This window comes from Onychomys torridus, chromosome 5 (genome assembly GCF_903995425.1).
Source record: "Onychomys torridus chromosome 5, mOncTor1.1, whole genome shotgun sequence".
Taxonomy (NCBI): Eukaryota; Metazoa; Chordata; class Mammalia; order Rodentia; family Cricetidae; genus Onychomys; species Onychomys torridus.
This window is the reverse complement of record NC_050447.1, coordinates 92,127,769-92,152,466: the sequence shown is the minus strand read 5'-3', so window position 1 is coordinate 92,152,466 and position 24,698 is coordinate 92,127,769. Positions and strand designations below refer to the sequence as shown.

At 45.4% G+C, this 24,698-nt stretch overlaps 1 protein-coding gene across 1 annotated transcript in view; it reads right to left on the bottom strand.

The window, feature by feature from the left end:
- Nucleotides 1-2,372: 2,372 nt before the first annotated feature.
- Abcb10 (ATP binding cassette subfamily B member 10) overlaps nucleotides 2,373-24,698 on the bottom strand; it is a 33,846-nt gene continuing 11,520 nt past the window's right edge. The window contains exons 2-13 of the mRNA XM_036188067.1: nucleotides 24,181-24,381; nucleotides 23,042-23,244; nucleotides 21,917-22,051; nucleotides 20,069-20,215; nucleotides 18,351-18,486; nucleotides 15,975-16,070; nucleotides 14,657-14,866; nucleotides 12,091-12,170; nucleotides 10,281-10,461; nucleotides 7,199-7,242; nucleotides 4,699-4,733; nucleotides 2,373-4,539 (exon numbers count right to left, since the gene is read on the bottom strand). Coding sequence (XP_036043960.1) covers nucleotides 4,308-4,539; nucleotides 4,699-4,733; nucleotides 7,199-7,242; nucleotides 10,281-10,461; nucleotides 12,091-12,170; nucleotides 14,657-14,866; nucleotides 15,975-16,070; nucleotides 18,351-18,486; nucleotides 20,069-20,215; nucleotides 21,917-22,051; nucleotides 23,042-23,244; nucleotides 24,181-24,381 — 1,700 coding nt within the window. The 3' untranslated portion in view covers nucleotides 2,373-4,307. The remainder of the gene's footprint in view (nucleotides 4,540-4,698; nucleotides 4,734-7,198; nucleotides 7,243-10,280; nucleotides 10,462-12,090; nucleotides 12,171-14,656; nucleotides 14,867-15,974; nucleotides 16,071-18,350; nucleotides 18,487-20,068; nucleotides 20,216-21,916; nucleotides 22,052-23,041; nucleotides 23,245-24,180; nucleotides 24,382-24,698) is intronic.

Sequence of the window (24,698 nt, the reverse complement as noted above, 5' to 3'; positions counted from 1 at the left end):
AGGGGGTGTGTCTTCTTTCCCACTCTGCTCCCTACACTATCAGCCAGCAAACTAACGTAAGCTCGAGGCTGCACTAGAGTTTGTAAAGATCTAGGGCTGATAACCACCCAGGGGTTACTTGCCGATGCCTGTGACTTAACTTCGGTGGCCTTTCCCTTTTTCATCGCTTCCCATTTGGGTTCCACAATCTACGAATTAAAGTCCCCAATGCCATTGTGCAAATTTCTTTTTCCTGGATTGCCTGCCCTTCCTGGCAGGCGTCCACCCGCATCAAATTTGGCGCTGCCATCTCTCAGAACCTTCCTTAGATCAGGGATGACCTTCCTCCTCCCTGCCCGCGATAATATATACAATATATACTTCTGATCTTCCTAACACCTTTGTGTCCACAGTGGCCTCAAATAATTTCGGTTTTGGTATTTTTGGTAGCCGAGACAAAGTCTCATGTAGCCCAAGATGGCTTTGATAACTCCTGGTCCTGCGTAGATTATAAGTGTGTGCCACCACACTCGACTCAAGTAGCTTCTTCTAAATGCCTTTCTTGGGGGCAGGGGAGGGGGCGGTGTTTTGAGACACTGACTCACAACATCCACCTGCCTGTCTCCCAAGTGCTAAGATTAAAGGGGTGCTCTACTGCAGCCAGCTATTTCTAAATTATCTTTGAGAGGGTGACTTTGTTACCTTTGTGTCCACTGTAACAAACGCACAGTAGACTTTCACATCATCTTTGCTGAAATAGGGGAATTGTTAAGTAAACACTGGGCAGTAAATTTTAGGTGGGGACAGTGTTCCAGTTGTTCATATTCCCTGAGGTTCACATTTGTACTGCTGGCAGTTATCTTGTATCTTCTCCCAGCTGAGAGAAAGTAACAGGTTTATCCTGTTCTGTAGCTGCTTTTGAGTCTTACAAAGCCCAAAACATTTCCCCTTTGTTTCTGTTTTACTGGGAGGGGTGTGCAGCAGTAGGGGGTGGAGATGGTGGTGTCTGAAGAGGTTTGGTGGGGTCAGCTTTGTTCTTGTACCTGAAGGACCAGGATTGTTCAAAGCCACCTTGGGCTACATGAGACCTTGTCTCAAAAAACAGAAAAACCAAAAACGTAATTACTCGAGAGACCACTGTAGAGGAGTAGTTGTTAAGCAGATCAGAAGGTCAAGTTTGTGAACCACCCCTTGTATAAACCTCTGCAGGAGCTGGAATGACTTGCCAACACCTGTGAGCTGGAACATTCCCTGTGTGGAGATGCTGGAGTAGTGAGGACTAGGTAATATTGGTATGACTACATTTATGGATATGAAAAAAAAAGCCCAGAAATATAAGCAAGCTGAAGGAAAAATTATACTCAAGAAAATCACTGCTGGGTGTAGTGTTACATACCTTTAATCCCAGCATTTGGGAGGAAGAGGCAGGCAGATCTCTATGAGTTCAGGCCAGCCTGGTCTACATAATGAGTTCTAGGATAGCCAAAGCTACATAGTGAGACCGTGTCTCAAAAAAACAAACAAAGAAATATCTCAAACAAACAAAGCCAAATGTGTGTGTGTGTGGGGGGGATGCTGGAGAGATGGCTCAGTGGTTAAGAGTGTTTACTACCTTTGCAGAGCAAGTTCAGTTCCCAGCCCCCATACACAAATCACCTGTAACTAACTCCAGAGTCCAATACCCTCTTCTGGCTTCTCTGAGTACAACCTTCTCGGAGGTTGTCCCCCGACCTGCTGTAATGCTTTCCCAGCCATGATGGACCGAATCCCTCAGGAACAGTAAGGGATCTTCTCCCCCTAAAGTTGCCTTTGTCACGGTATTTAATTAGAGCAATGAGAAACTAAGACAAGTAGCAAACCTTGGGGGCATGGCACCTAAGTGTCTGTCTGCCTCACGGGACTGTCAGCACCCAATGTCACGTGTACATGCAATGGCAACCAAACAGCCTCCGAACACCTTGCTGGCCACAGTATTTTGCCAGATTTTTGTTTAACTGACTTTTGCTTGCCTCTCCCCTCCCTACACTAGAAGGCAGACACTGCTGGATCCCTTCCCATGGCCTCAGCACTGTTCTCGTGGCGGGGCAGGGAATATTTAGTAATGGAACTGGAGTAGCTGGACAGAATGCTAATAAATAGCAAACAAATGAGGCCATTAAGAGTCTCTGATGAGGAAAGGCATGGAACTTGTAGTCACTACTCTGTGTCTGGCATGTTAGATTAAAACATTCTCTGTGTCTCCATAGCAAATTCTATTAAGAAACTGAATATGCACAAAATTTTTAAAAAAGTGATAGACATGAGGCTGAGGATATGGATATAACTCAGTGGTAAAGTGCTTGGCATGTGTGAGGCCTTTGGCTCAGTCTCAGCATCGTAACAGACAAGACAGATTAAATTCACTATAAATTTTAATCTGATATAAAATGTTAAAGACAAACATATTAAGAAATAAAGTGTGATGACTCAATTCAGTTTTTTAAATACATCCGTGGAACAAAGGGGTTTCCCACCAACCTATCAGCAGCTGTTTTGTCTTCTGAGAATCACCCTTCTTCAAGTTGAATACACATGTGGACAATGGGAGATGACTGTCACAGAGGTGCTGTTTACTAACTCAGAGATCACCACACTCCTTCAGGGAGCCTGCCTTACTGTCAAATACTCTGACATAACATAAACTGTGAGTCTGTGCTTCTCCTGAAGAGGGTTCTTCCAGTATGGCCAGAGGCAAATGGACACAGCAGGTGTATCCATTTAACACTCAGTGTCACTATGCCTCAGGCTCTACATCACCGGCAGAAAAAAGCTCTTTTTCTTGAGGCAACATCCATTTAATAGCACTGATACTAAAAGAAAAAAATGTGGCAAATCTGTAAGAACGAAGACACTGTAGGTGACTAAAACTACAAGCATAGGAGAAAAGACTACTCATCTCCTTGTATAGGGCAGTGCCATATTAAGGTCCCACGTGTTCCATAGAGCAGGACTTTCAAACTCTTCAGATGAATTTGAAACTAGGTCTCATGTCCTGGCTGGTCTCAAACTCACTACTGTAATGCAGGGTTTGAACTCCCAGGTGCCGGGGTTAGGGGTGTGAGCTGACATGCTTGTTTTTTTCTTTTTAAACCAGAACAATTGTTTCATGATGGACTGTCGCAATCTTCAAGATGAACTGGATGCTGCAACAGTGACCTCTTGGCTTTAGATTGTCCCTTCACAGAATCCATGTTTGAATCTATGATAAACAATTTTTAGGTGCTTCATCTGCCCGGTCCCAGCAGTGTTTTACCTCAGCCCGGCATTCCAGTTATACCTTCTCTTGCGCTCGGCAGGGTAGCCACATTTGCCACAGCAGCAAGACAATATGTATATTATTGCAACGCTTTCCAAAAAAAAGACAATGTTCCTTCTGTCATCGTGCTTCTGCTACTGAGGCCAAAGAGCCACCATATTCAAGGCTGAAAATTACTCAGATTCAGCCTTATTAGTGAAAATGTAAAGTATAAAACTATAATTAATATATCTGAGGATTACATATTTTAAACAGGTATTTTTTTTCCAAAATACATGCTTCAACAAATGTAAAATTGATTTTCATTCACTTTTGTTGCTAATACCTGGTCATTTGTACCTTGCTTTTCAAAAGGAGTCATAAAACAAGGAAGTGAATAAAAAAATAGAAGTGTTTCTGTTTACAGACTGGGACTTCCTCCTTTGGCAAAGCACATCAGGCTCTTACACACCCTGGTGCTTGCAGCCTATGGTGTTCCAGAGCTCTGACCCCTGAGATGTGGGGGACAGACAAGGCAAGATTTCCCTCAATGGCTCCAGGTAGGTGCCTCAGTGATTGGCAACCTGGCTTAAAGTAGTTGGGCCTTTAGTTTAGAATTCCCTTTTTAAAACTGTCACCTGTCAACAGCTTGACTCTGGCTGCAAAGGAAGTGAGGGCCTGTGCTAAGCTAACAAACATTCCAAACCTCCAGCAGCTTGCCTGTTTCAGAAGTTTCGAAAGTTACAGTTCAAAACTGACTAAGACGATCTGAGAGGACAGGCACATCTAAAAGCAGGATTTTACATTCTTTGTGAAGATAGGCATGTTTCAAATAACTGAAGTATGATCCACAGGTTTCATACAGTCTCTTAAGATCCGTTTTCTCCAATGCTGTTTGGTTTTAAAGTCTCTCAGAAACTACTTCTTTGTTTTTGTTTGTTTTCAGACAGGGTCTTGCTATGTACATGATGAAGTCTTCACAATCCTTCTTCTCTAGCTTCCCAATAGCTGGGATTACAGGCTGCGTACTTTGACAGCTCCAGGAACTGATCCATTATACTGACATAAAACTCTGCTTGTTCATTAGTTTTCTGTAGAGCCCATTGGGCTTCAAAAGCAGCTCTTCATGTGTCCCGTGTTCACTGATTTTTCCTTGGTCAAGGACAGCAACAAAATTGGCATTCTTAATGGTGGACAGGCGGTGAGCTATGATCAACACTGTCCTTCCTTCCATCAGCCGGTCGAGGGCCTCCTGTACCAGATGCTCATTTTCAGCATCCAGCGCACTGTAACCGGCAAGGTCACACACAAGAGGAAGCAGAGACGTCAGAGATGCAAACATGGCTGCACACCTTATTGACACACATCACTGAGACACCCTCCAACATGGATACACATATTAGACAACTCTAACATGATTATAGACGTCACAAACATAACCTCACCTGGTTGCTTCATCAAGGAGAAGAATTTTGGGATTCTGAAGAAGGAAGAAGGAAAATGATTTATTAGCAAACATAGCTCTGAGTAGTAAGAAGAAATGACATGGAGTGGTGAGAAGGCTCAGCAAGTAAAGGCACATAACCACCAAGCCTGACAACCTGAATTTGATTTCCAGATCCCACATCATTAGAGAGAACTGACTCTCACAAGTTGTTCGCTGACCTTTTGTGTATCCCTGACCCCAAGATAAGTAAATAAAATAAACACATTTAAAGTTAACTATTACAGTTTTAAAAGACAGAAGGGGGGGATGGAGATATGGCTCAGTGGTTAAGCTCTGTTGCTCTTCCAAAAGACCCAAGTTCAATTCCCAGCACCCATATGGCACCTTCTGTAACTCCAGTCCCAAAGAATCTGATGCTTTCTACTAGCTTTTGTAGGCACCAGGCACAGGTGTGGTGTACAGACATACATGCAGGCAAAACACTCACATTACACACACACACACACACACACACACACACACACACACACAGAGGAAGAGTTCTGACCTACAAGGTGGTATTGCTGCCCCTACAAACAATGGACTGTCAAGCAGTCAGACACAAAGGATCTGTGAGTCCACCCACATGAAATGCCTGGCAGGCACCAGGACAAAAGGCTGAGAAGCGGCCTTCGGGCTGATGTGGAGGACGACAAGAAGAGAGCTGCTACGGAAGGGCCCTGCTGAGTGACAGAAACTAGAATGTTTCCAGCATCCCACGGTGAAGGATGAACCAGTTTAGTGCACCAAGGCCCACAGGACTGTATTTGGATGGGAGATTGCTGAATAATAATAATAATAATAATAATAATAATAATAATAATAATAATACAGCCAGGCAATGGTTGCACATGCCTTTAATCCCAGTACTTGGGAGGCAGAGGCAGGCAGATCTCTGTGAATTCAAGGCCAACCTGGTCTACAGAATGAGTTCCAGGACAGCCAGAGCTGCTGTTACACAAAGAAACCAACTCAAAAAAAAACAAAAACAAAAACAAAATCTTAGTAAAGAGAACGTGCTCCTAAGCAACTGCATGAGTGCATGATGGAGGTGAGTATATCAAGCTGAAGCCACTGTCACTGAAATCACTAGATGGAATTGGCTTAAAGCATTGTTACCGGGTTGGGGATTTAGCTCAGTGAGCACAAGGCCCTCGGTTCGATCCTCAGCTCAAAAAAAAAAAAAAAAAAAAAAAAAAAAAAAAAAAAAAAAGCATTGTTACCTGTTTATCAGCCAGGAAACAGAGAATCTGAAACCAGCTAACTCCAGTCCTCCCAATAGATTATTTAAGAATAGCAAACTATACAGAGTGAGTTCCAGGAAAGGCGCAAAGCTACATAGAGAAACCCTGTCTCAACATAACAAAACAAAACAAAAAACAAAACAAAACAAAACAAAACAAAAAACCCAACAACAACAAAAGAATAGCAAACTAATGCATAATGCAGAAAAAGTAAAATTGAGCCAATATATAACCAAATTCTAGTTTTTTTCCTAAGAATCAATCTGTAAGAGATGAAAATGTGACAACAAAAGGTACTTGCCATGTTCAAATATTACAACAACATTCAAATCAATTGAGGCACAGACAGCTCACTGAGTGAGCACCAGAAGGAAGTTCTCAACAACACACAGGGAATTCAGACATTTCTGAGTGCTATGAGCAAAAATGGAGAGGTGTGCTGTCTGGTTCCTTTGTCTGGACCATCCAGAAAGGCAAATCTAAATAATTAGTGTTCCAAAGCATGGCATCCTGGGTAAGGTGGCGAGTTAGAGTGTATGGGCAAATGTGCACTTACAAAGTACATTTAAACAGGTATCCTATGGAGTCATGTTTCTGTGATGCCATCAGAAATCACCTACATGCTGAGGAGATTTGCTCCTCCCACCCACAAGACAGGGTTTCTCTGTGTAACAGTTCTGCCGTCCTGGAACTTGCTTTGTAGACCAGGCTGGCCTTGAACTCACAGAGATCCATCTGCCTCTGCCTCCTGAGTGCTGGTATTACAGGCATGCACCACCACTGCCCTACAAGATGTTGCTTCCTTAAAAGAAGAATGTCTTGCTCCCCACCAGGAGGTTCTTCCTGCCCCTGGCTGGAGTCTGTTGGCCTGAGGCTTCCGATCTTTACCTCAGCAGAACAACTGAGTAAAGTTTAGACATTAATATTGGCACCATTCTGACATTTTGTTAATAACCTGTCACCAGTCAATTGATTCTTCTAGATAAATGTCCACATGTTAAGCTTTTTCCCATGCTGATACTCCTTTAACACTGGACTCTTGGGAAATTTCTCAACTATGACAAATGCTTGGACAATGAGACCTCAGTAGATCCCACCTTACCTTTTTTACCAGACTGTCAGCCATATATGATATACATGCAAATATATCCCCCTCCCCCCCCACAAAAAAAACAAGTAGAAACTGGTGAAGTCATCAACAGTCAGCTTCCTTACCTTCAGCAGGGCCCTGGCTATGGCGATCCTTTGTTTCTGCCCACCTGACAGAAACAAATGGTAAAGACAAGCTCACCAAAAATTCTTAACAAATTTTCTAATGAGACAAGTGACAATTTGAAGATAACTTCTTCCATTTAACCACAACTGATGGGCAGTACAACAGAAGTTTATTTTTTATACCTACTGTCTTATTAAATAGAAAAAAATGAGCAATTACCACAGTGAATATATACAAGGATTTGCTTCACAGAAGACATTTTCTAAGTGCGTCTGGCATGCTAATCTATAACAATCGTTCTTGGAGGCAGGCCCTATGGTTACTTTCATTTCTTACAGATAAAAACTGAGGCACAGCCAGGCGTGGTGGCATAAACTTTTAATTCTAGTACTCAGAAGGCATAGGCAGGCAGACCTCTGCATCTGCACGTTCAAGGCCTGCCTGGTCTACATAGTGAGTTTTGAGCCAGCCAAAGCTGCATAGTGAGATCCTGTCTCAAAAACAAAACAACAATAAAACACTTACACACACCACAAGAAACTTGAGGCACAGTGTGAAACGTCTCACAGCTGGCAATGGAGGGAGCTTACACCTACACTGATGGGAGGGTCTTCACTTCTGGCCTTCACTCAGACATTCCTCCAGCACGCTGGGGGAATTTCCAACTCCTTGGAAGCAAAAAGAACCAGTGATGCTGGGTGCACACCCTTGCTCTGTGTTGGCACACAGCTTTCAGTCCTTCCCTTCCTGTGGCGTTCCGCCTCCTTGTACCACAGCAGTTTCAAGTGGACATGAAGCTAGAGGCTACAAACTAGGGAAGCCCCTTTTCTTTTAAGCCCAAATTCCCCTCAAAGCCAGGGAACAGGTAGAGTGTTAAGATGCAGGCTTGAAGCAAGCAATCTGCCTTGCATTTGGCTCTTTCCCTCAAGGACCCCATCTTCCAGCAGCCAGAACTCCCAGAGCCTCACGCCTCCTTATGTGGATTGTCTAATGAAACCCAGTCCTTCTTGAGGTGCTAACAGTCCTCCTTTTAAGTTGACTATGGATGGAACATCTTCATTCGTGGTGATGCTAGGTAGCATGTCACTTCATCCAGGTGTTCGTCATATTCAACAGATGCTGAGGTGCCATACTCACATGGAGCCATTGTGGGATGCAAGGAAACCCCTGCCTGGCCCTCTGAAGTAGTTAGCTGAGTGCCCCAGAGTGGTTTTTGGAGCAACCTGGGGTGGGATCCTGGAGCAGCAGCTAATAGCCTCTTGGAATATTATCCTCAACACCAACTAATATACTAAAAACCATAATTAAGTGTCTATTCCTTTCAAACTGCAAAGGCATTTGGGTGCAATGGTATACACCTAGAGTTCTAGCTCTTTGGAGGGTGAGACAGGAAGATTCAACATTCTAAGCCAACGTGGACTACACAGTGAAATTGTGCCTCAAAAAACCAAAAAGACTGAAGGACCTGTAGCTTCCTTGACTGCAAACTGAAGCATGAGAATCCTGTTAAGAGGTAAGAACAGGCAGAAATCATTCCAAGGGAACAGAGGATTGCTTTGATGAATCTCCTGTGATGTCCATCCAAAACACCAAAATCATTCCCTACTAGTTTTTCTTTTAATAATGCAAAATAATCACCACCTTATTTCATTTATCCTCTGTGATCTAACCTCAGAGCTGGAAAGGACCGCTGCATGGTCTAGCCATCAGACACCTTAGAGGATGGGAGCTCAGAACCTCTAGCTTTTGCACTGAAAAAAAAAAAGTTTGTGTCTAACTAAAAATGTGCTTCCCTTTAGCTCTGCTACAGGTCCTACTTCACATTCTACAGCAAGTCAGAACAAGCTTTCCTTTCCCCAAAAAATGTGGTACCCACAGTGAGCAGTTGTCTGCTGGCCTTGAAGATGTCCTGGGATGGCCAACTCTGCCCCCCAGAGATAAGGTCTTTCAACATGCTTGGGCCTGAAGGCCACATAAGGATCACAGTCTTGTCACAAAGCCCTCAAGTGAAGGATGTGCTTTACATTTTTCAAGGGTTCTTTAAGGCAACAAGCACAGGCTAGGAGTGTAGCTCCATGGTAGAATGTTTGCCTACAATGCTCGAGGCCCAGGGCTCCATCTCTGTCACTACACAAAAAAACAAAAGGACATCACATTTGACAGAGATGATAGATGGTCCATTAAAGAGTTCCCCCTTTGTCCTTTCTGGAAAATTCATTGGCCCCTGGTACACACTGGAAAATAAGAACACTTTTGTGGCAATATGAATTAAAATGACTCTCATTAGCTCATATATTTTAATGCTGCATCACCAGGGAATGGCACTGTTTGAGGAGGATTAGAAGGATTAAGAGGTGTGGCCTTGTTGGAGAAAGTGTGTCCTTGTTGGAAGAGTGTTGCTGGGGGTAGGCTTTGAGGTTTCAAAAGCTCAAACCAGTCCATCCTGCTGTCTGTCTGTCTCTGTCTCTGTCTGTCTGTCTCTGTCTCTCTCTCTTGGCCTGCTTCCAATCAGGATGTAAAGTTCTCAGCTACTTCCCCAGCACCATCCATGTCTGCCTGCCTGTTGCCATGCTCCCCACCATGATGATAATGGAATGCCCTCTGAAACTGTAAGCAAGCTCCTAATTAAATGCTTTTTTAAAAAAAAAATAAAAATAAATAAAAGCTGACTTGGTCATGACATCTCTTCACAGAAATAAAACAGTAACTAAGACAACTTTCACCACTGGGTTTCTTTGGGATATTCTTATTTTCCTTGGGCAGGTCATCATCTACCACCTAGTCACATCTCCTTTTCTTTAATGCCCTATAGCCTCAGGCTTCAGAGAACACCTTTCTCGGCTGGAAACAAAGGCTTGCTTTCACTGGGTACTACTCAACAGTCCTGAGGAAAGTTCTGGGTAGAAAGTGAAGGAAACACTTCCCTTCAGAGAGGATGAAAGCCTCATCTATAAATGACAGTACACTGGAAACCATGTGAGGATTTCCTGGAGTGAGTGCTTCCGCTGCGCTACACAGCAGGGCAGTCAGTTATATACATGACAAGAGAAAGCCAATAAATAAAATACAAGCACCACATACCAGATAGGAGGATGCCCTTCTCCCCGACCACAGTGCCGAAGCCCTGAGGGAAGCTGCGGATGAAATCTGCGGCATTGGCCACTTCTGCCGCCCTCTCCACCTCCTGGGCTGTGACCGAGGATGGGCTGTCAGCACCATAGGCGATGTTTTCTGCCACAGAGCAGGAGAACAGGACCGGCTCCTGGAATTTGCAATACAGCACATCTGTCAGTAATTCCAGCCAACTTCAGCAAGGCACCCTGGGTACCAAGATGTTGAGGACAGGCCTCAGCCAGGAGTGCCACACACTCCCAGAACTGGGCTCCGCCTGGAGGTCCTGCTCAGAATCTACATCTTCACCCAGACAATTTTAAAAGTTCCAGTTTAGGGGCCAGCAAAGTGTCTCCGGGGGTAAAGATGCTTGTTGTCAAGCCTGACAACCTGAGTTCAATGAGGTCATCCCCAGAACTCACACAGTGAAAGGAGAGAACCAAATCCCCTTAAACTGTCATCTGACCTCCATGTGTACACTATGGCATGTGTGCACACATATACACAAAACAAACAAATAATGCATTTAAAAAAAAAAAGAACCAGTTTACTGTGAATAAGACCAGCTTGATCTGTTGTCTTCACAACTGCTGGCCTATGACAACCTTGTCAATATCAGCTCCTCCCTTAGGGCTAGCAAGGACTGAAAGACTCAAGTCCAACTGCCTACCTTCCATTACAGACAAAGGGCCCATGTGCAGCCATTGCTTTCTGACAAGAAACCAGACCCCACCACAGCATGCTGACAGAGCCCCGTGAAGCACACCAGCCTCCAGTCTCTCCTCTGCCCTCTTGACTCACACTGCTAAGGTCTAGTCAGTATCCATGGCTACACCATCCATCCATCCATCCTAGTACAGAGGGGTCCCCCATCAGAGTGCAGAAATCGGAGGTGTGAGTGTGACAACAGGTGCGCAATGATAAGAGAAACTGGCTGTGACAGTTTTGTTGCTCCATGCAGCCTTGAGCAAGCAGCTGTAAGAAAAGGAACCATGCTTGGTTCCCAGGCCCATGCATGGGAATTGGGAAGGACAGAGACAGCTTCTGTGACTCTTCCTCTCTCTAGACTCTCTACGCTGCAAAGAAGCATCAGTCTCGGTGGTGGTGGTGGTGGTGGTGGGGTGGTGGTGGTGGCGGTGGTGCACGGTGGGGCACACCTTTAATCCCAGCACTTGGGAGGCAGAGGCAGGCGGATCTCTGTGAGTTTGAGGCCAGCCTGGGCTACAGAGTGAGTTCCAGGAAAGGCACAAAGCTACACAGAGAAACCCTGTCTTGGAAAAACAAAACAAAAGTCAGCACTTCAACTGATGAAGTATTTGCAGTCTTCGAGACATAGCCAACAGTTTGTGTGTGGAATGGGTGTGGTCCATCTGGAAGCCTCTGTCCCTCTCCCGAGAAACATGAGATCATGAGATCAAACGAGAAAAAGCAAAGGAGCGGGGTGGTAGTGGCGCATGCCTTTAATCCCAGCACTTGGGAGGCAGAGGTAGGTCAGCCTGGTCTACAGAGTTCCAAGACAGCCAGGAGCCAGGACTGTTACACGGAGAAACCTTGTCTCAAAAAGAAAGAAAGAAAGAAGGAGAGAGAAAGAGAGAGAGAGAGAGAGAGAGAGAGAGAGAGAAGAAGAAGAAGGGAGGGAGGGAGGGAGGGAGGGAGGGAGGAAGGAAGGAAGGAAGGAAGGAAGGAAGGAAGGAAGGAAAGAAAGAAAGAAAAAGAAAACAAGAAAGAAAGGGGGAAGCAGTTTCAACAAAGGGAGGTGAAAGGAAGCCTGTCTTCTTACCTGACTGACTGTCCCAATCTTGGATCTCAGCCAGACGGGGTTTAGCTGACGAATGTCGTGGCCATCAAGACTGACTGTTCCTGTTTGGGGGCAAGAGGTCACCTTAGGTCAGAGCTGATAACCAAAGTGAACACAAAAAGGACCCAGTGGAAAATTCCAGATATTTCCCCCTCTCCCCCTCCCTCCCTCCCTTTCTTTCTTAGATAGGATCTCTTCTAGCTTAATTAACTTCAAACTCTCTATGTAGCTAAGGATGATCTTGAACTTCTGATCCTCCTTTTCCTACCTGGGTTATAGGAGTATGCCAAATAGTGATTTGACCCCTCTCCCCTTAATGCTGTACTGGGGATCAAATCCATATTTTTACACATGCTAAACAAGCAGTCTACCAATTGATCCATACCCCCAAACCACAGGCAATTTTCAAAGACTAAACATATACTCTGGACTTGGAGTGTGGCTAGTGGTGAAGTATATGCTCAGCATATGCAAGGGCCTGGGTTTCATCCCAACCACTGAAAAAAACCTTACTTCCCCGGTGCCTACATGGAACCTAAAACCAACAAGGTTAGGACATTCAGAGCATGAGGGGTCTTCTGGAACGTCTGAGGCTAGGACCTCCCTAGTGGATGGCAAGCCCAACTAGCCCACCTTCCTGAGTCTGTAGTTTGCTAGAAGCTGGGGTACCTGGTAATGTTGGTGTTCCATGAATCTGATGTCTTATGCAGAGCCTTGATTCCAAAGAGAACTGTGTGAGACAGGGGAGTACACAGCACCCACTGGCTAGCAGTTCAGATGGCAGCCTCCTGACTCTACAGTCTCCTGATCATGCCAGTATCAGAAGAGACCATGATGGCCTGGCTCAGGGTAGAGTTCTGTAAGTGTTTGCAAGTTTAAACTGGAGTCTATCTTGCCACCTCATCTAAGATTATGCAGGGCATATATACATATATCATATAAATGAATGGGACTTGTCATACTTGTTTTCTAAATCCAAAAATTAAAGCTCATGCACAGATCATCTACTCTAGGCAGGAAAAGGGATAAAGACATAAAATAACACACTTTTGTTCTTAAAGGGGGGTATAATCCAATTGAAAACATAGTTGGGTATAGTGGTGCATGCCTTTGATCCCAGCACTTGGGAGACAGATGCAGGCAGATCTCTGTGAGTTCCAGGCCAGCTAGAGCTACACAATAAGACCCTGTGTCAAAAAAAGAAAAGAAAGAGGAAAGCACAAACCCAAACTGGAAAAGTTCACTAAGAAAATATCGGGGGGGGGGGGGGGGGGGGGGTAACGGCTCCTGTAGAGCAAGTAGAGTGCTGCCACAAAGGTGAAGACGTGCATTCAGTAAAGTGCATGACAGATCACAAAACAAAAACCAAAACAAAAACCATAGTCCATCCAGGCCTTTAACCCCAGCTACTCAGAAAGCTGACGCAGAAGGATCACAAGTGTAAAGTCAGTCTGCAAAACCTAGTGAGAGCCTGTTTCAAAAGAAAAGGTAGCTGGGTAGTGGTGGTGCATGCTTGAATCCCAGCACTCAGAAGCAGGCACAAGCAGACCTCTGTGAGTTCAAAGCCAGCCTGGTCTACAGGAAAAATTCCTACCAGTTCAGCACTCTTAGCGGCAGCATCACCACCACATGGAAGTGGACCCCTGGTTACCAGATTACCTATTTCTAAAACAACTAAGAAAGTGGGCATGGTGGTGCACGCTTGGAATCCCAGCACTCAGGAAGCAGAGGCAGGAGGACTGCCACAAGTTTAGGTTAGCCTCATCCACATAGTGAGTTCAAGGCCAACCCTGCCTTTAAAAACCCAACCAAAGTAAAAAACAAACAAACAAAAAAGCCAGCCTAGAAACAGTCTTGAGGCAGAAGCATCAGAAGATGATTGCTCCCTCAGCACTTGGCAAAGCAGTGTTCCAGTGTGGGTATGGGACACTCCACAGCACCCTTGGCTGCTGGCACTAGAAGGCATTTTCTGGGTACTGCTGGGCACAGACTTGCTGACTGCGCTGGCTAGGCTAACATCAACTTGACACAAGCTAGAGTTATCTGAAAGGAACCTCAATTGAGAAAAGCCCCCCAGAACATGTAGCTGTATGGCATTTTCTTATTTAGTGATTGATGGGGGGAGTGATTGTGGGTAGTGCCATCTCCAGGCTGGTAGTCCTGTGGTTCTGTAAAAAAGCAGGCTGAGCAAGCCATGAGGAACAATCCAGTAAGCAGCACTCCTCCATGGTCTCTGCATCAGCTCCTGCCTCCAGGTTCCTGCCCTGCTTGAGTTCCTGTCCTGACTTCCTTTGATGATGCACAGCAATATGGAAGTGTAAGCCACATAAACTCTTTACATCCCAACTTGCTTTTTTGTCATGGTGTTTTATTGTAGCAATAGAAACTCTAACTAAGACACTGACCTACATCCAAAAGTAGGAATGAGCACTATACCACAAGTTTCCTCCAGGTGTGACCTCTCCTGGGCATGGGGAGGGAGCAGGCAACAGGAGAGTACACACACAGCTCAGGGATGCCTCTGCCCACAGTATCATTAGTCACCTACCAGAAACAGGGTCATACAGCCGCAGCAGGAGTGAGACCACTGTTGATTTTCCAGAACCACTAGGGCCAACAAGCGCTGTGACAGATCCAGATGGGATGGAAAGACTGAAATCCCGGAACACGGGCATTTCCGGGCGAGCAGGGTACGTGAAGTGCACATTTCTGAACTCCAGGGCACCCTGGAAGCCTTTCTCATCTAACACTGTCCCCTCTGAAACACAAGAGAATACTGAAAGCTAAAGCAGAAATGGAGCTCATGGCAGACTGTGGCTCCCGTGCCTGTCTGAAGCAAACAGAAATAGATGTCTTTTCCCAACGCAGTTCACCCTGGAGGAGCAGGCCTGTGTGCTGGCTGATCATGCACAGGACAACGTGCATACAGTCTTGTGTGCCACCTTTTCTTAGGAGGATTGTAGGGCTCTACACAATAGCTTGCTCAAGTTAAGTGCCATGTGAAGACCCGCCCTTGGGGCAGTTTGGTTTCCACTCAGTGGCTTTCCTCAGTGCCATTGCACTCAAGTAGCTCCTCTGCATCTTCATCTGCCCCAAACAAGCATTTGGAAAGCACAATGATAGGGGTTGCAATATAGCCATGAGGCTAAGGAGGGTCAAAGGTTTACTTAGCCTAAGTGTGACCCTGGCCTGATAGGGAGGACATATCTCATTTATCACTGGATTGGCCCGATAGGGAGTGAGTAAACATCTCACTTATCACGACTTCACGCCCTAGATCTTATCATACTGGACAATACCAACATCCAACTCACTGCACGGCAAGTGCCTAGCAACATGCAGGTGTCCCTGGGGCTGAATGTTGCTATGTATGGCCACCTTCCTCCACATCTCCTCCAGGTGGTCTAGGCCCATGGCTCAAAGGAAGTTGATGACAAGGAAGGAGAAGGAAATGACACTTAGTACCAGCATTCTCAAATGTCAAGAAACGTAAAGCCCTTTATTAATTTTCTTCCTCCCTATTCCTGTAACCTCGTGCAAATGCCAGAATCACTAAGAAAGATTCTAGAAAGCCACCTGGGTGTTCCTATTTACACCAGGCCTGCTTGCTGCTGTCCTGATCCTGGTGGTAATGACTGGCTGCAGGGCCATGAGAAACATGTCATGTCATCAGCCTCACATTTCCAGAACATTCCCTGAAGTGTACCCACCAGTGTCCCAAGGGAATCCTGACCTTCTACCTGCTCTGAGGCAGAGGCCACCTCCTGGCAGTGGCCCATTCTCTGAGGATGGTAGAATACTGGTCTCACTGTCCAAAGCTTGCTTTTTAAAACCCCAGCAAAGACCCACCCACCCCCCAGACCCACCATTAAAAGGCAGTTGTGGCTGTCTCTCCAGCAGCTCCCAGAGCCGCCCACCAGCACCCAGGCCTTTCATCAGCTCGGAGTAGAAGGAACTTAGACCTGAGGACAAGCAGAGTCTATCGTTAGCTGACAAGAAAGGCCACAGGCTCCCCCTGTCCTGGGGAGTCCTGCAATTGAAGCTCTCAACATGAAATCTGCTACCTTCACTACAGGAGCTGAGGCTGCTAACTGCTCCACCCACCCACCTTTACCCTCCTACGGTTCCTTTTTCTCAGGTTTCACAGATTGCTAGTAAAAAAGGAAACCTATGTGACCACACTGATCACCAGTGAGAAGTCACAGTATTGCAAGAAAAGCAACCTCCTCAGACAGCACAGCAAGTGCCTCGGGGGAACTACTCCCGTGAACGGAAGTTCCTAGAAAAAAGATTCTACAAGGGCTATTAGGCCATGAGAGACAGAAGAATCTTAAATGTGCATTAGTAAGTGAAAGACACCAGCCAGGAAAGGCTGCATGCTTTATTGATTCCAACCCCATGACACTTGAAAACTTCAAAGCTTATATAGGTGGTAAAAAATGATCTCTGGATGCCAGGGTCAGAAAATTAACAGGTAGAAGTGGAAATACACAGGGCAGCAACGGCAACTCCTTTGTGATTTTACAATGGTGAGTCCAGGACAAAACACATTTGCCAACTCACACAATGTGTGTGTGTGTGTGTGTGTGTGTGTGTGTGTGTGTGTGTGTGTGTGTATATATATATATATATATATATATATATATATATGTATGTATGTATGTATGTATGTATGTGTATGTATATGTATATACATATACATACATATATATCACCAAGAACTAAACCTGATGTTAGCTTTGGTAACAACAATGTGTCAATGTAGGCTCAGCAACTGTGTAACAAATGGATCACTCTGGTGAAGAGAATGACTATCCTGAAGTGGGGGGGGGGGCAGCCTCTGTAACTGCAACAATGTTGCTTTTTAAAAAGAATTCTAAGGCCTCTGTGAGTTCTCTGCCACTCTGGTCTACATAGCAAGTTCCAGGATAGCATAGACTACACAGAGACTTTGTCTCAAAAAAAATAAAATAAAAAATCCAGGCCGGGTGGTGGTGGCCCACGCCTTTAATCCCAGCACTCGGGAGACAGAGGCAGGTGGATATCTGTGAGTTCGAGGCCAGCCTGGTCTACCAAGTGAGTTCCAGGAAAGGTGCAAAGCTACACAGAGAAACCCTGTCTTGAAAAAAAAAAAAATTCAAAGCTCAGTAAGGTGGCCAACATTTATAATCCAAGTATTTGGGAGACTGAGGCAGGAAGACAGATTTCAAAGCCAGCTTGTGCTATACAGTAAGACTCTCAATTAAAAAAAAAAAACCTAAATATTTATTTAAATATCTATGCATGCCAATGTACAAATGTCAGCTTTTCTCAGAGAACCCTTTCCTTGTAGTGAACAGCAGTGAATACAGAGACTCAGCCAAGATGCTAAAAATCGGCGAGAGATTCAGTTGAGAGCTCAGGCCTACACAGGGCATTTATATCACCCCCCCTAGGGCTCAGGAACATCTGCCAAGGAATGGTCCAAAAGAACATGAGAGCAAGGAGATAGGAAGAAGGGCTCTGAAATGCCACCTTCCAGGCACGACATGTCACAGCAATCGTGAATGAGTCTGGCCCTGCAACCAATAAGAAAGGGTCCTACAGGGTCCCACCACTCACTGCTGAACTTCTGGCTGCCCACAGACTCTGGGAAGGAGGGAGTCATTGTCTTCAGCTGTTACCCACTGGCGAGCCTACCAAGTTCAAAGCCAGTTTAGAGTCACACTGTCAGTCCAGGTTAAACTCAGTGGACACAAAACAGAACAAAAATTCATGAGCATGGAGAAGAGATTTGTAGAGACGAGAGGAGGAGGAGAAGAGGGAGCTGGGAAAACAGAGTGGACTAGGTACAGGGCATGTAAGAAACTGCCAAAACCAAAAGACAAAAGTGACAGAAACTTATTACTACTTCTGAGGAAGGCAGAGGAAGGAGAGACTGAATATGGAGAGTTTAAGACTCGGGGCAACAGAATGTGTGAGGTGCAACTCTCACTAAGCGGGCTCAGGGTCTCCATCCACTCCGGCCAGCCACTCTCCTCTCCCTTGGGTACTGGGAGACACATTCCATAACAGCAGGCTGGAAAACACAGCTTCCCCATGGTCCTGAGCTGTGGAAGGACACAAGAGCCCCGACCCAACTGGGAACCCGCTCACCCACTCCCATAACTTCATTTTTGCTGAAGGGAAGGCACACTAAGAATGGCTGTCCAATGGGGCCCGGTTTCCAATGTGCACGCTCAAAGCCTGTTCATGTGATATACCTCCGATGCTCAATCCAACCCAGAAAGCGTACATGAGGAAGGAAGAGAGCTCGCCCACTGTCATATGGGCGCTGCCCATCAGCAGGCCACCCTTGTACAGGACAGACAGCACAATCAGGTTTCCTGAGAGCCCAACCTACGGGGGAAGAAGAAAACAAAGGTCAGTAACACCACAGGCCTCTTGGGACACAAAAGTATAAACTAAGCCTTTTAATATATAAAATTTCTCACACAAATAAGGTTTGAAATACAACAGTGAAGAAAATACTTGCATCCCCACCTCAAAAGTTTAGATGCTGTTGCCCCTCAGGCTATTTCCCTCAACTACTCAGCTTGTAAAATGTGAGAGCAACAACCAGGCCTCCCTAACTGGAGATGAACCAGTGTACTGTGTTCATAGCTCTGAGGCGATGTCCTCCACGCGGCCCTGTCGCCCTGCCTCTAAGCTCTGCTCTCCACTCCGGGAGCTTTGGGTCCCCACAGAGGTCTTTTCAGAGCTGCTGCCTCTCAGTCCATTAAACAGCCTCCGAGAGGTTCTTTCCAGTTTAGATGGAAATATTTCAGTTATCTTTTTTTCTGGTTTTTGTTCGTGTTTGACAGTCTCACTATGCAGCCCTGGCTGACCCAGAACTCACTATGTAGACCAGGCTGGCCTCAAACTTACAACAATCTGCCTGTCTCAGCCTCCTGAGTGTGCCCAGCACATATGGTGGTTTTCTATTCAGGGCATCTTGGTACTTTGTGGTTAGTTCTCTTTCTTTTTTTTTTAGGTTTATTTATTTATTATGTATGCGGTGTTCTTTCACATATATGCATGTAGGCCTGAAAGAGGGCACCAGATCTTATTACAGGTGGTTGTGAGCCACCATGTAGTTGCTGAGAATTGAACTCAGGACCTCTGGAAGAGAAGCCAGTGCTCTTATCCGCTGAGCCAATTCTCCAGCCCGTGATCAGTTTCTTTTACTTTCTTCTAGAATGTATTGAAGATATATAATCCTCAACAGGAGTAGCCAAATGAGGTTACATCTGAAGGACCCAGAAGCCAGGAAAACATGCTGTGGCACAATCCTAAGGTCCACATGGTACAGCTACTCAATGCCAGCGGTTCTCAGAGCTGCCTGGCCACACACCGGGGGTGAGCACCAGATCTTACACACATTACTTTTCTCTGATTCCACTTTTTTGTTCTCCTCTTCTTCCCTTAAAATAGCTTAAAGTCCAAGTCATTCTTAGGGTTGAAATAAAATCACTTCTGCTGTAAATCAAACAGTGAAGGGGAAGATGAATAGGAATCTCACTTACACAACTTATGTAAAACATAGCTCTCTGAACAGATGAAGATAGGTTTCTTCTGTAGTCCAGAATCTAATCAATATTTATATGTATAATTCAGCTAATATTTGGCTTAAAAGGGCTTATTGGGAAACTTTATCATTTTTACTATTTTCTACAGAGAAAATATTTTCCAGTTTCAAGTAACTCTGGACTTTGGAATTATAACCTGTTTTTATGTTAAAAAAAAAAAAAAACATTTAAGTAGAAAATGCTGAAGGACCACTGAACTCAATGTTGTATTACTTATATCTGTATAAAATAATGATTATAAATGTTTCTTTAAAAAGGAAAAAAAAAGAAAAAAGAAAAAAAATCACTTCTACTGTCAAGAGCCACAGAACGAAAATCTCTTGCACTCTCACTGCCCACAATGATCTACTTACTGCTCCGTAGAAGCCAGCTTGTGCCAAGGCCTCCTTCCGTGCTAGCTGCAGCAACTGGTCCACGTGGCTGGTGTACTTCTCCACTTCCATCGTCTCCTTCCCAAAAGCTCGGATGGTCCTTATGTTTCCAATGCGCTCCTCAGCTAGCTGAGAGGATTCAAACACATAGCATGGGGCTGGAAAGAGGGCTTCACAGTTAAGGATACTTGGTGCTCTTGCAGAGGATCTAGGTTTGATTCCCATCACCCATGTGGTGGTTCTAGAAGATCTGATGCCTTCTTACTTCCATAGACACCAAGCACACATGTGGTGCACAGACATACATGCAGGCAAAATGCTCACACATAAACACATACTCTCTCTCTCTCTCTCTCTCTCTCTCTCTCTCTCTCTCTCATGGTGATTGACAGCAAAATTAAAAAGGAGGGCTGTATGTGGAGCACAGCCAAGCAAGATCACATAGTGGAGTACAAGAATCCCTCTTGCTGTCAGAAAAGATAAAGTGCAGGAAGTGCAGGGCGGGAGGGATGCCACAGGTGGTTACCAGTCCTTACTGTTCTTGCTGAGGAACTGAGCCTGGGCACATTAACCTCAGTGAGTAGCTTACAACTGCCTGCAACCTCAGCTTCAGGGAGTCCAATGCTCTCTTCTGGCTTCAGAGTGTGTGTGTGTGTGTGTGTGTGTGTGTGTGTGTGTGTGTGTGTGTGTGTGCATGTGCACACACACACAGACACAACACAGACACAGATGCACACACAGCACCCACACACTTTAGACAGACAGACAGAGGTGATGGGGCAGCAGAAGAAAAGACAGGTGGGAAGACTAAACTACAAAACATTAATGACATGAACTCTGAATTATCAAAGAATTCCGGATTATCTGCAATTGTGGATAAACAGTATTATCTATGTTTTTGTTGTTTAATATTTCCATATTTCCAGTTATAAAAAGGTACGCTTTTTGAAACATGAAAATACAAGTATTTTGGGTTTTAAAAGATAGTGCTGGGATGGAGAGATAGCCTGGCTGTTGAAAGCATGTAATGTTATTTTAGAGGACCTCAGTTTGATTTAGCACCCACATCAGGTACATACAACGGTCTGTAACTCCAGCTCCAGGGGATCTAATGCCCTCTTCTGGCCTCTGAGAGTAACTGCATTTAGGTATACATGCATGCATACATACATACATACATACATATAAAACTAAAACTAAAATCTTTTCTTGGAAAAAAAAAACACAATAGTGCTACACAGCCTGCCTTACTAGTTAATGAAGGACATAGTGCCAGTTAGATATTTTCCCCAAAGTATATTATTTTCTATTTTTATTTTTGTCTTTTAAGAAAAGGTCTAGAGAGAGGGAGCCTAGGCCAGTCTCAAACTCACAATTCTTCTGCCTCAGGCTCCATAATGCTGGGCTTACCAGCTATGTCACACCACAGCTGGTCATATTAGCTTTTTCTTGTCCTATCAGGAGCAGTGGTAGAAAACAGTGAGAAGTTGATAGAAGCAAGGTACGGAGGCTCACAACTGTAATCCTAGCACTTGGGAAACTGAGGCAGGAGAATTACCATGAATCTGAGGCCAGCCTTAGCTATACAATGAATTCCAGGACAGCCTGGGCTACATAGCAAATTGGACATACTCTGAGGTAAGTAGCAAGCCAGGAGGAGAGCCAGGAGGAGAGCATTCCACATCTGTATTTCACTGAGGTCTATTGGGAGAAAAGGAAGGCACTCTGTTTCTTTCCCTGGTGCTGGAAAGGAACACACCTTGCACACCATCCATTCTGCCTGTTGCTCTGAGCCCACACCTAGATAATGCACACATGGGAGGTCAGTACCTGTGTGGCTTGTGCCAAAGAGTCCTGTGTGGCTTTGGACAGTTTCCGTAGATATCGTCCATAAATCACAGCGAGGATAGAGATCGGAGGTACCACACTCAGAACAAAGGTGGCCAGACTGGGTGACATAAAAAACTGTCAAGAACAAAAGTCAAGAGCATGTATTCCTTGAAGTGGCCAGGCATCCTCAGACCTACAGTGTGTAGGAAGGAAGACACTGTCTCCAAGCCATGCCTCTGTTTGGGTTGGATTTTCCCAGCATCTTTAATTCTTACAAAACTCAACGTCAAAGCTGGCACAGGCCTTTAAATCCCAGCACTCATGAGGAGGCAGAGGCAAGTGATCTCTATGATTAGAGGCTAGCCTTGTCTACATAGTGAGTTTCAGGCCAACCAGGTCTACATAGTGAGAGCTTGCCTCAAAAAAACAACCACAAAAATTGAAGGAGTGCATTCTACCAAGGAGAACTGTGGCTGCCACAGCCGTAGGCAAGATGTAAACAGCATGTCCTCTGGACAGCTCTAATGTGCTCCAATATGCCAAACCACATCTTCAACAGCAGAGAGGCCTATTCTGCTCCGTACTGGTCAAACCACACCATGAGCTCTAAACTCAGCCATAATTGTCCAGAATTGTTCCCACCTAGGTCAACAAGTTAGAGAAGTCACCAAAACACTCACCACATTGCAGAGTTGGGAAAGTTACTTAGGCCAGCAGGGCTGGTCGGAACACAAACACAACCTAGAGTGGGCTGAGATGGGCTGAGCCACCAGAGATGAGCAAGACAGCTGTGGAACACAGGCCACCTTGCAGGGGCACAGAAAATGAGGTCTACACCCCTTAAACCTGACACTTGGTTCCCAAAGGGGTTCTTTGGCCTGATATTCCTAGCTGCTTCACATCCTGGTCTTACACATCTTCAGGAAAAACCATTCTCCAGATTAATACTCAAGAAAGATACAGGCCAGGCCAGGAGAGATAATCCCCATGTCCCCACAGTCTGGGGCAAATGTTCTTGATTCTATATGCTTACAAAATGACGAGAACATCTCAAGTCCCTCATGCTCAAAAGCCATGGCCCTGAGAGCCTTGACAGAACGCACCGAGAGGAATAGGCTGACGTACCATCATGCCAACACCAACCGAAGCCTGGGCCCCAGCTCTCAGTCCATCAGAGAGGTTTTCAGTCACTGAGCGCCCCAGGAGTGCAGTATCTGAGGATAGGCGGTTAATCAATTCTCCTGTTCGGGTCTTATCAAAGAAAGCAACCTCTTGCCTTAGGATAGAGGAGAACAGTGAGGTGCGCAGCCTGTTCACAATGCTCTGACCTGTAAAGCAAACAGATCAGCTTAACAGTGCATGCAGCCACCTGCCACTCACGGGGCAGCCATATTAAAAAAAAAAACAAAAGCTATTATACAGCCCATTGTCAACGCCAGTTTGTAGAGTAAGCACATCAACTCAGTGGATCCTGGCATGGATCCACATGGACTCATACAGGCCAGCATGTTCACTTCCTGTTAGTAATTACAGACTGTGGGTACAAGGGAAGTCGAGATCATGATAAAGGTAACATGGGCTAGCAAGATGACTCGGCAGATAAAGGTGCCTGCCTTGTAAACCTGACTACCTGAGTCATCAGCTGGAACCCTCAAACCCATATAGAGGTAGGAGAGAATTGACTCCAGAACGTTTTCCTCTGACCTCACCATATGTGCATGCATGCCTGCACATGTATGCAAATATACCATAACAGCAATAAAAATACATTTTAATTTAAAAAAAGGTAAAATGTTCCTCTGTGTGTGAAGAGCATCACATACCCAGGAGGCTAATCTGTTTGTGACTGGCTGCCCTTATATGAATTGCACTTTTCAATGGCAGGAATGGGTCAGTCACCTAGAGCCCATCTTACTAACCATGTAGTTATAGAATGCAGTCCTGGGCTACCAGCACTGGGGCCGTTCCCTGCCTGCTAAATAGACCTTTCTAAAGAAATGACACTCGGGTTCCCATCCCAGTAGCTACACAGCATGAGCAGACAGGTCTTGCTTGTACTACCTGCTCAACCCTGACCACACAAAGGTAGAGAATATACTGGACGATCATAATGTCATCTTGATGGGATGTGGGATCTATCCCCAAGGAATGCAATGTCAGGAAGAGACTGGGGCCTGGAGCAGTGGTACTTGAAGCCCTGATATTATCCCAGGTCTTTTGTCATCTTTGAGATGACCCCCCCTCCCCCACCTAATGACACTGACCTGAAGATTGCATGAGGTAGACACGAATGGCGTTCGCAGAAGCACCACATAGGAACACACAAGTGAGTCCAGCACAGAGGTGAGTCAGGCTGTCGACATAGTCCCCGCTTGGGTTGGTGTAAATAACATCAATGATCTTCCCCAGGAAGAAAGGGGCAGACATGGTGATGACACTGGACACAGCAAGAAACCCAACAGCAGCTAGAAGACAGGAACAACACTCGGAACTCAGACCATAGCACAGGGCAGGGGCCCAGCACAAAGGGCCTCAGACCTAAGTAGCCTCAGTGGCTGGGCTTTCTCCTCCTTCACCAATGGGCCTGACTCAAGGAAGGACCAGATGGCTTCAAGTTAAGAACAAGATGCATGGCTGTGAGGGATGTGTGTGCCCAGCTAGACAAGAGGATGTTATGGTTTGTGCATTCCTTCCTTGCTAGGAGACCCTGAGGCTAACCATGGACAACTGACTGGCCCCCTCCTGTCTGCAGGTCTTGGTACTCATTTCAGATCCTGCCTCT